This window comes from Lycium barbarum, chromosome 6 (assembly GCF_019175385.1).
Source record: "Lycium barbarum isolate Lr01 chromosome 6, ASM1917538v2, whole genome shotgun sequence".
In the NCBI taxonomy this organism is placed as follows: Eukaryota; Viridiplantae; Streptophyta; class Magnoliopsida; order Solanales; family Solanaceae; genus Lycium; species Lycium barbarum.
Window position 1 is genome coordinate 11,929,853 of NC_083342.1, and position 11,355 is coordinate 11,941,207.

At 34.6% G+C, this 11,355-nt stretch overlaps 2 protein-coding genes across 2 annotated transcripts; one reads left to right on the top strand and one right to left on the bottom strand.

Annotated features, from left to right (window-relative positions):
- Nucleotides 1-318: 318 nt before the first annotated feature.
- On the top strand, nucleotides 319-1,783 carry LOC132599557 (cyclin-L1-1-like). The gene has a single exon (XM_060312890.1). It carries the CDS (start codon nucleotides 444-446, stop codon nucleotides 1,506-1,508), a length of 1,065 nt encoding a protein of 354 aa, XP_060168873.1. The 5' UTR covers nucleotides 319-443; the 3' UTR covers nucleotides 1,509-1,783.
- Nucleotides 1,784-7,148: 5,365 nt separating this feature from the next.
- LOC132600789 (vicilin-like seed storage protein At2g28490) lies at nucleotides 7,149-11,107 on the bottom strand. Its single transcript, XM_060314181.1, has 5 exons — nucleotides 10,740-11,107; nucleotides 9,746-9,927; nucleotides 9,561-9,641; nucleotides 8,411-8,854; nucleotides 7,149-7,804 (listed from the first exon to the last, which is right to left on the bottom strand). The coding sequence occupies exons 1-5, from the start codon at nucleotides 11,038-11,040 to the stop codon at nucleotides 7,295-7,297; spliced, it is 1,518 nt and encodes a 505-aa protein (XP_060170164.1). The 5' UTR covers nucleotides 11,041-11,107; the 3' UTR covers nucleotides 7,149-7,294.
- Nucleotides 11,108-11,355: the final 248 nt, after the last annotated feature.

An 11,355-nucleotide genomic window follows, 5' to 3' on the forward strand; every position in this document is an offset into this window, starting at 1 on the left:
AGCTTATGAAATTGGATCGGTAATCAGTCTAATGAATGAACCTGCTCTGATACCATGATGAATTTACTCCATTAATGGAGGTTGAAGCTCGAGCAGTTGAGAGAGAATGGAGAAGATGAAGTTGAGGAATGAACTGTTGATTTCATTAATCTGTAAAAATGAGCTATGTCCACCCAGTTTATACAACTAATACACATATACATGTAATCGACTAACTAACTATATAATTAGCTAATTTCTACTTAATCAGTCTAAGTTCTAGTAATTACACTTTGGTCCCCTAAGTTCTAAGTAATATCATTATCTTCAATACAAAGGAGCAGCTTATAAACTCGCCTTCTAGGAAAGATGGAATCGATGAAGTTACGGAAACCACACTTAGAATCTATGGTTGTGATCTGATCCAAGAAAGTGGGATTTTGCTCAGATTACCCCAAGCTGTAATGGCCACTGGTCAAGTACTATTTCATCGCTTTTACAGCAAGAAATCATTTGCCTGTTTTAATGTGAAGAGGGTTGCTGCTAGTTGTGTTTGGCTTGCATCAAAACTTGAAGAAATCCTGAGAGAAGCAATGCATGTGCTTATTGTTTTCCACATAATGGAATGTAGGAGAGAAAACTTACCTATAGAGCACCTGGATCTAACTTCGGAGATATATATCGATTTGAAAGCAGACCTAATCAGAATAGAGATGCATCTCTTAAAAGAGATTGGTTTCATCTGCCATGTCAAGCATCCTCATATATTTATATCAAACTACCTTGCAGCTCTTGAAACATCTCAAGAATTGAGACAAGAAGCTTGGAATCTTGCAAATGACAGTTTGCGCACGACACTATGTGTAAGATTCAAGAGTGAGGTTGTGGCCTGTGGAGTTGTATATGCTGCAGCCCGTAGATTTCGAGTGCCCCTCCCAAAGAAACCTCCTTGGTGGAAAGCATTTGATGCAAACAAGGCTGGTATAGATGAAGTTTGCAGAGTGCTCACTCATCTTTACAGTCTTCCTAAAGCACAATACATTCCTGTATGCAAGGAAGGAGGCTCATTTGCTATATTAAACAGATCAAGGGACTCGCCATCGCTTCCTCTATCTAAGGAAGGTTCAGTGAATGAAGATACTAGGGAGGCAGTAACAAAAGTTGCCCTTGATAAGTTGAAGGACTCAAAGAAGAGCGACGATTACTCCAAAAGCATGCCTTCAGAAGGGGAGTACTCAAAAGGAGAGCCTAGAAAAACTCTCTACAGAACAGATGGTGGGGCAGAAAAGAACAAGGAGAGAGAGAGGGACAGGAGCGAGAGAGAGAGGGATAAGGAAAGACTAAAGTCTCGTGAACGTGATAGGGGAAGGGAGCGAGACGACTTTGATAGAGAAAGGGAAAAATCCAAGAAAAGGAGTTATCATTCAAGAGACAAAGGTCACTCAGAGAAACCAAAACATCACTCTTCTCGAGATCGTGATTACCAGTCTTATTCATCACAGGAGAAGAATCGTTGTAGACACCATTAACTTGGAACGGCCTGGCAAAATGTTACCGTTTGCCAAATATGTTTTTTGTATCTATGATACGTAGCTGCAGCTCTTTGCATATAGCTGAGAGTGCCTTCTTGGTGAAACTGCACCTCACCTTGGCGTATAAACAGGGTCTCTTGTAATCGAGTCATTGGTTTTAACGATTTTTGTTTAGTTCCCTCTGAACAATTGTCGTCCAAATGTATTCGGTCTGCACTAACATTTACTCTTTAACATTCAATTGATTGTTCTCTAAGACAGAATTCCTCCTTCACCTTCTACCTTGTGGAATGGACCATTTCTTGTAGGCTGAAGCAAGAGTGTTAACTTTCTGCACTACTGTCATATGAAGACTTATGTCAAAAGAAAATAAAAAAGATAAATAAAAGACGGTTACAGTAGTTGATGAAGAGGTAATCGCAACTACTACCTCAAATCAAGGCATTCGAAAGATTGTTACATTAGTTGACGAACAGGTAATTTCATATTCGTATTATATCTCTATATTTTCACATATATGTTTTAACCATTATTATATTAAATTAAAGCTTAGCTTTTTATAGGGTACAAATTAAAATATCTACAAGCCTCCTTAAAGAAACCACTTCCGTATTCATCTGGACCAGGACTCCTTTTCTTATCAATGCTAAACGTAGCCAACTTCAGATCTCTCTCTGTATAAAGCTGAACCAAATCTATCTGCTGGCCTATGGACAGCTTAAGACCATTCCTCAAGAAGCTGGGGGAAAGCCTGACTCTGTGACTCTCTTTCCTTCCCAACAGGTTCTTATAATAGTCAACAAATTAAGATTGCTGCAATGGTTTCATGGTCCATCTATAGAACATCCTAACTGTCTTTTAAGTTGACTGACAGCCTCTTGCAACTTCCTATGCTTAATAATGGAGTAGAAGTAGCTAGTATTTATCATCACCTAGATTTATTCAAGTTGCTTTACTCCTCTACAGCAAAAACACCTCAGCTAAATAGGATAATTTGCCTGATCTTCTAAACTTGGTATGTAACTCCTTTTCTTCTGTTGTAATCCCAAGTCAGTAGGATTAAACTGCAGAGCTTGCTAAACCTGCTTCAGTCTATCTCTAGCTTCATCTGTCTCTGTTAGAATGTTCCTAAAATGCTGGCCATTCAGTTGTTTATGACTCTTCTTCAAACACTTATGTTTCTTTACCACTTCAAACATTATAGAACCTCATATTTGTTTATCCATCCTTCCTTCACTCTGGCCAAGGAACTGAGGGTAATTAGCCTAAATATTAGACAAAAGGCCATAAATAGTCCCTTATCTATGGGAGTAGGTCTAAAATGATCTCTTAACTATACACTTACATGTTTTAGTCCTTTAACTATCCAAAAACTTATCAAATTTGGTCTCCGTCTTTTTTTTTATACAAACTCATAAACCTTCGTCAGATTAATCATTAAACCATTCCTCAGGCCTATATTTCTCTTTCCCTGATTCTTTTTCCTCAAGCTCCTCTTGTTTAAAAAAAAATGGTAAAAATCGACAGAAAAAAAAACCGACGGAAAGACCGACAGACTCTGTCGGTTTTTTCAATAATATTTTTAAATATTTTTTTAAGAAAACCGACGGACTGCGTCGATTATTTTTTGCACAAAAATGCGCAAAAAAATATAATTATTTGTTATATTATTTTCTAAAATAAACTGATGGAGTCCGTCGTTTTTTTATTTTTATTTTTTATTTTTTTATAAAAAAACCGACGGAGTCGGAGTCCGTCGGTTTTTAGCGTGAAAAAACAGTATAAATTAAATCAATGTAAGTATATGAACAAAAAATATCAGTGGTCTAGTGGTAAAGCCCTTTAATGCCAAGGAACATAGCCGGGTTTGACTCCAAGTTCCTACATTTCATTCTTTAATTTTCAAAAAAAAAACCGACGTGAGACCATCAGTTTTTTTAATTTTTGTTTTTTTAACAAAACCGACGGACTGGGTCGGTTTTAACCGAGCAGTCCGTCGGTTACGAAACGTGAGAGAGAACTTGAGGAAAAAAGTTGAGTTAAAGAATGAACTTGAGGAAAAAGAAGCAGGGAGAGAGAAATATAGGTCTGAGGAATGGTTTAACGATTAATTTCACGAAGGTTTATGAGTTTGTACGCTGTTTGTATAAAAACAAATAGATGGAAACCAAATTTGATAAGTTTTTGAATAGATAAAGGACTAAAACCGGTAATTATATAGTTAAGGGACCATTTTAGACCTACTCCTATAGATAAGGGACTATTTATGACCTTTTCTCCTAAATATTAGTACAATATTTAAAAGACGTCCTAACTGGTCCAATCTTTACTGGGTGTTAAAGGGTGTCAAATTGACAGGTTGGGCAGAAATTGACTCAATCAAAATGGACTGAGGTAATAAATGAGTTGGGCTAATATTGACTCAAAAATTACTTGAATTGAAATTGACAAAAAATGGACTGGATCATAGCCAGCCCAATTTGACCTAGTTTTTTGAAGGATATTTTTGGTGAAATTTTTTTTTCCTTTATATCAAACACCCCACAAACTTATCGGATACGTGATACAAGAGAGTGTACACATAAAAATAAAAAAAATAAAAAATCTCAAGCAATAACCCATGTTTAAGTAAATCTTAAACACATACTAGAATTGAGCTAAGTTGAAAATCACTTTAAAATAAGGAAAATTTACAGCCCATAACTACCTCTAAGACTTATTTATTAGTAATAGCTACCTTTTTTTAAAATTATTTTTGTTAGCTTAATTATTTATCAAATTACCATCTATAACTTGTTTTTGTAACTCTAATGTATTTCCTTAAAAATTAGGTACCTTTCTCCCACTTACCCACAATCTCTTTTTTTTTTCAAATATTTTTCTCTCACATCTTCAATTCACAACCGTATTTTACTCCCATTATTCTTCACCATAATTAGCACGATTTCTTCTTCTACCTTATCAGTTACCCAATCTCTACAGATAACTAATTTTCGTTATGTGATTTGTTGTATTTCTCTTCAATTGTTCATAAATTTCATCGTCTTTACCTTCACTTTTCATTCAATTTTTTTTATATATTTTCAGCCATTGTTAGAGTATCTTCAACAAGCTCTAACTCTCCATTTTAATGGCAGATATTGATACTCCAAGCAAAAATACACCAGTGGCAACAAGAAAAGCAGTGGAGGATCTCCGGCCAATGGCCGAAGCTCAGCCATAACAATTCGTTTGCTAAATCTCCATGGATAGGCCGAAATAAGAGGAAAAACCTTTTTATATTTGCTAATCATGTGGTGTTGTTTATCTTATGAGTGATGAAGAATAGTATTGATTATAGAGAGCAATATGATATTGTAGCATCATCTAGGAGCAAGAGAATAGGTTGTTGTTGTAGAAACACCATTGATGAGAGTTGTGGAGCTTCATGCCCACCAAGTATTTGATTAAATGTTTCAGTATATTTCTGTGTATCAACAAACAGTATATCTAATTTTTCGGTATATTTCAATGTATTATTTCGTTGTATTTATCTTTTTTTTTGGTGTAGAGCATATTTTTACTCCACTTTGTTTTCACGATTTTTGTATTTCAATGTATTTGTCTTTTTTTTTTTTTTGGTGTAGAGCCTATTTTTACTCCACTTTGTTTTCACGATTTTTGTATTTCAATGTATTTGTCTTTTTTTTTTTTTTTGGTGTAGAGCCTATTTTTACTCGACTTTGTTTCCACGATTTTTGTACTTCAATGTATTTCTGCATTTTGTATTTCTAATTTATGAAGTAGTTTCTGATATATTTCATTGTATTCCATTGTATATACGCATACTACAACTATATATTTATGAAACAATCAACCATATTTCATTGTATTCCAGCGTATATTTTTCTATATTTGAAAGTTTTCAGATCTTTAGTGGTTTTTGAATTCAAAAAGTTTTGATTGTGATAAAAGTTGAGAGAGATTCGTGAGTTGTTATGTAATGCGTGAAATATGGTTGATTTAATTTAACTTACCATTTAAAAAGAAAAAGAAGAATCTGTTCCAAAAATATAGCCTATTTTTACTCAACCTGATTTTGTATTTTCGTGTATTCCCGTGTATTTCGCTGTATTTCAAAAAATCTATTCCATAAATAGCTCCTGATTTCATTGAAGCGTGTTTACTGTTCACTGCATTTCTCTATATTTTAAAAAAAAAACAGAAATACACGCGTTTTAAAGAAAAATAGCTACGCTTGATAATTTTACATTTTATAGTTATATCTAGTTAGAAGCTAGAAGCTAATAAAAGATAGTTATTTATGTAAGTTTCACTTAAAATAAGTTATGTTGAGTTAAGCTGAAATCAGCCCAATTTGAAATGGGTGATTCACAGAATTGCCCTTCTTTTGGGGTGATCTTTAAATTTTGCCCCTCATATTTGCGGTCTTTAAATTTTGCCCCTCATATTTGTGGTCTTTAAGTTTTGCCCTTAGCTTGGATACCTGAGGTTCTGGGTTCGAACTCCCGCTCAGGCATAAAATAAAAAAATAATTTCGCAACGCAGGGCTGGAGGGAGTGTATGCCGGATCCGACATAAAGTCCTTAAGGAAAAACTAAAGTTATGCCGGAGGGGGCATAACTTTTCCTCAAGGCATAATTTAGTTATGCCTTATGGGGCAAAACTTTTCCTTAAGGAACTATGCCTTATGGGGCAGAACTTTTCCTTAAGGCAAACTTTTAGTTATGCCTTAAGGAAAAGTTCCGCCTTATGAGCATATTTTTAGTTATATTTTATGGGGCACACTTTTAGTTAAAGCATAACTAAAAGTATGCCTCATAAGGCAGACTTAAGGCATAATTAAAAGTTTGCCTTGAAAAGTAAAATAAAATATATATATATATATATATATATATATATATATATATATATATATATATATATATATGTGTGTGTGTGTGTGTGTCTCAAGACAAAATTTGCCCCCTCCGACATAACTTTAGTTTTTCCTTAAGGATCGTATGCCGGATTCGGCGTACACTCCCCCAGCCCTGCCTTGCGAAATTATTTTTATATTTTATGCCTGAGCGGGGGTTTGAACCCAAAACCTCAGGTATCCAAGCGAAGGGCAAAACTTAAAGAACACAAATATGAGAGGCAAAATTTAAAAACCACCCCAAAAGAAGAACAATCCGTGCAAAAAAATGATTTGAAATTATCTAAAGCCTAACTCATAAAAATTTTGAACCGATTGGGGCCTCTACTGGACAGCGATCCCTGGCTCCTTCCGGTAAGAAGGTGCACTTTAAGCTGCATGTCTTGCACGTGCCACCTTATAAATTCAGAGAAACAGACTCACGGAGAGAACAGATCTTATAAACAAAAAATAATGATGACGACAAATAAACAATGTGACAAAAACGGAAAACTAACTGAGATGTTCTTATTCACAAAAACAAAGACAAAACTTATCCTCGTAATTACAGTAAATTTTTCGTTTTGGTTAACGATGTCTGAACCTCAAAACTGAGGCACTTTAAGCTGCATGTCTTGCACGTACCACCTTATAAATTCAGAGAAACAGACACACGGAGAGAACAGATCTTATAAACAAAAAATAATGACGACGACAAATAAACTATGTGACAAAAAGGGAAAACTAACTGAGATGTTCTTATTCACAAAAACAAAGACAAATCTCACACGACAAGGTAGTAAAGAACATAAGATGAAAAGACAAACAAAAAGCTCCAAAATGAATCTACATTTGCAAATAAGAAGCTATTTGCACAATTTTTGTTCTAAGGAAATCCCATGATCATGTCATTGCCAAAGCTCTCAATCACTTTTGGTATCTTCATCACAACTTCCTTTTTCCCTCTTTCTCCCTCTTCCTCTTCCTCCCTCTCCTTCGGATCCATCGGCTCGGTGGGGGCCACCGATGCGGACGGCAAAATAACCGCTTCACGTTGAGCGTCCAAAATTCTCCTAAGCCTTTCTTCACTAACTCCAAATGCAGCTGCGAATTCGGGCCCTCGCATGCTTTGCAGTATCGAATTCTGACCCACCAAGAACTGTGGCCGGTTCTTTCTTGCTGTTGTTGTGAATCCGAAGAACTCGAAGGGTCCGGTTCTTGATGCAATTTGACAGAAAGGGAAGTACCTTGGCACCCAGAATACGTCTCCTTCGTTTACTCTAGCGTTCATTGCTAATGTCCCGTTTGGATAGACGATTTGGATGCTTCCACTTCCTCTCAATACTACTCCGTACTCTGTTGCTGTTGGATTTATGTGAGGTGCCATCATAGCTCCCTGCATAAAACACATAGTACTATGTAAAGACTGAATATTATAGCTTAGTTACTTTTATTGTGACAGACCACAAAAATAAGTTGCGACTCTGACTTCAGAGCAAAGAGTTGTTATTTTAACATGGAAAAAAATAATTTTGTGACTTTATTATAACCTGAGTTGGGAATCCTAACAAAAAAATAAAATAAAAAAATCAAAATACATGCCTATCACGCCTAGGATGTTTTTTTTAAAAAAAAAATCAACAATGCGATGTATGGGATTCCAATTTGTGACCTAAAGCAAGTTTTGAACCCTTTACCACCACGTTACCACTAAACTTAAAGCTCCCTCATCCAAGGGGAATCCAAATAGTTATTTATATTAAAAAATATTTGTTCCTTTTCGTTTGCACGATATAATTTTCCAAAGAAAAGAATTCAATTCCATTCCCTCCATGTAATTTAGCATAGGGTGTAGGGTATAGTGTATAAAGTTTAGTGATCACACAGGCTATAGTGGATAAAGTTGAGTGATCACACATGAAATTAACAATATTAACCATGTAAGGACAATAAACATGGACCAAACAATCAAATTTTACAAGAATAGTGTCAGGTGAGTTACCGCTGAAAGATTGACGAGGTACACGCCAATGTCAGAGTGTTTCAATGGAGAATACTCAGATTGATCCAATGCCAAGCTCCATCCATAGTCATTCTTGTAATCCGGCTTTCTATCAAACAGGTTGAAGGAATCTGGACCTTTGCTTGTGCCTCTTCGTCGTTCATCGCCTCGTCGCTTCTCTCTCCTGTTCCCTTCATCACCAAAAAGATTATTCAAGAACTTCCTCAAAGACCATATAGGTTTCTCTTTTTCCTCGTCTTCTTCTAGTCTAGCTTCTTCCTCCAAATGCACAATTCTCTTTAGGCGACCAAGTTTTTGATGTTGTTCAAGATTCAAGAATTTGGCCCATATGCTTGGAGTAGGAGAATGAGTAGTAGTGTTCAGTGGTACAATTGCACCTGAAAATTGCCTTGTCAAGATCTCACTCACTTCATCTGATGATACCTGTCATTTGTAACAAATCTTGATCAACCTACTTCTCTAATAAATTCAGGATATAAAACTTATACTTAATTTTTGAATTTTATATTTACTAGTAACTTTTAAATAAAGATCATTTAAAGGTATATAGAGGAAACAAACAGCTTTAGTTATCTCGTAATCAAAATAAAAGACAATATCTTTAGGTTTAAGTTTTGTCAATACATATAACATAAATTTACTACTACTTTCTCTGTTTATCTTACTACATGGAGTACAACGCAATTTAAGAAAGTAACAAAACTTTTTAATGTTGTGGCCTTAAAATAAAAATGTGTTTATGCACTAAAATATTATTGAAATCTAGTGGCCTTAAAAATGTCTAAGTGAAATACTAGAGTTACTCTTCCTGGTTTGATTAGACACTAAGAAAGTAACAAACTTTTTAATGTTGTGGCCTTAAACAAGAATATTGTTAAACCTTGTAAATCTTGTGGCCTAAGGATGTCATGTGAAACAATGTAAAATAGTGGAATTAAAGAATTACTAAATATATAACTTTATAAAATTTAAAAAAAACACACACACACACACAAATTGAAACAAAAAAGGTAGTACACTATATATATCATATGCATTTCAGATTCACAGTGCACCTTAATTTTGAAAAAGAGAGAAAAAGGGCCTCAGTGAGGTCTTAATGTTACTATTAAAAGAAAAATTCACTTACATTGAATGCCGTTGATAATGTAAGAGTGTCAAATCCACCAAGAATAGATGTTGGATAGACTCCACCACCAATGAAGAAAGACTGCAAAAAATTGTCAATTTTAAGTCACCAAAATTCAACAGTCTAAAGAGAATTCTTTTCATCAAAAAATCCAATTTTTGTACAAGAAATTGCAAAAGTGTTACCTGAAAACCATGCAATCCTAAACTGCTTGAAGTGCTAATACTGCAAATGATATGAAGTCTTTGTCCTTCAGCTGGATTAACAAGATAAAAGGCCGAACCAGCACGAATACTATACACATCTCCTTCCTTTAGTTGCTTTTCTGCAAAGTCATCTTTGTAGATGTGCCCAATTCTTGTTTCCCCTGCAACCTCAACAAACTTAATTCATTTCTCCAGAGATATTTAATTATTATGTGAAAATATTCCATTCAAAACCCATTAAGCAAAAATTATATAATCCAAAAGGCATGGTTTTGGTCATGTGACTAGCGCACACATGAGTTCAAACCATGAAAACAACCAAGTATTATAATATATGACGTAAATAAATTGGATACAAATACAATAAATTACAAAATAGAGATTACAATAAACCCAACGAGGTCCGATCCTTCCCACACAAATGCGGGTATGTTTTGAAGGACTGGTTCAATTGAACCCATAATTTTTTTTTTATCTAGACCATATATATGTAAAAACCTGAAATTTAGTTAAAATTATAAATTTTTAATCTCATGTTTAAGGCATAGTTTTACAATAATTTCTTTTTATTTAGACCATTTACGTGTGTGGAAATCCTGAAAATTGGTGAAAGTTGTAAATTTTGATCTCACGTAATTTTCAAAGAATTTCTTTTAATTATACATAGGAGAGGGAACGGGAAATATTAAGGAGATCAAATGCAGAACCGAGCAAAATTTTCACTAAAAACATTCAAAACATAAAAATTAAATTCACAAAAAGAGAGAAATTCAACATCTACTAGTATATATATACATAAAAAAAACCTCCTATAAAAAATAATTTTAATATTATAGTATAATTTTCTGGCGAAGGAAATTCGGATACAATCTCCTAGCTTAAATCTTGTATTTGCCTCTATTTTAAACAGCGATCAGTGCACAAGATTGCACTATTTACAAGAAAAAACAAAAAAAAAAGTTAAAAACTTTACCTCTACGAACGAAGAGTGTAAGATGAGAATCAAGATACTGAGGAATGAAAAGACTATTAGGTTCCATAGTAATAAAACCAATGTGCATTGGACTTTGAAACATAGAAACACCACCACCAAATCCACCCCTCACAACTCTCATAACTCCAGCATCAGTCCTCACTATTTCCTTTGAATCATGCAACAAAAACCATCCTTCTTCTTCCACTTCTACCCCTCTTCTATCAACTTCATAAGCACTAACAGAAACCACCACAAACAATAAGATCAAAAGGATCTTTCTGTAATTTCCCATTCTCATTTTTCACTTGCACAAACAAAGATTTGTTGTGTTTTTATCAAATGGTGCTGGGAAGTTGCATGGATTTGATGGAGTTTATGTAGAGGAAAGGGAAGCAGTTTAGGGGGACACGTGGCGTGCATGCAAGATTTGAAGGATTTGGTGGCGTATTGTGGTGTAGACAGAGTTGAGTTAGAGAGTTAATGTGATATTAATTTGGTGTCAGACCAATGACAAAGTCATTTGCTTGTGTAGTCTTTATTTCTTCTTCTTACACATTTTGTAAGCAAATTTGGAAATGTTGCCACGAGTTTTTTCTAAAACATTGCATCAATT

Excerpts from the sequence above, each read along its gene's own strand:
- LOC132599557 (XM_060312890.1), top strand. The coding sequence starts at position 444 with ATGGCCACTGGTCAAGTACTATTTCATCGCTTTTACAGCAAGAAATCA.
- LOC132600789 (XM_060314181.1), bottom strand. The coding sequence starts at position 11,040 with ATGAGAATGGGAAATTACAGAAAGATCCTTTTGATCTTATTGTTTGTG. Across the intron at positions 9,928-10,739 it reads TACACTCTTCGTTCGTAGAG|GGGAAACAAGAATTGGGCAC; the intron begins GTAAAGTTTTTA and ends TTGAGGTTGCAG. Across the intron at positions 7,805-8,410 it reads ACCTCGTCAATCTTTCAGCG|GGAGCTATGATGGCACCTCA; the intron begins GTAACTCACCTG and ends TGTTTTATGCAG.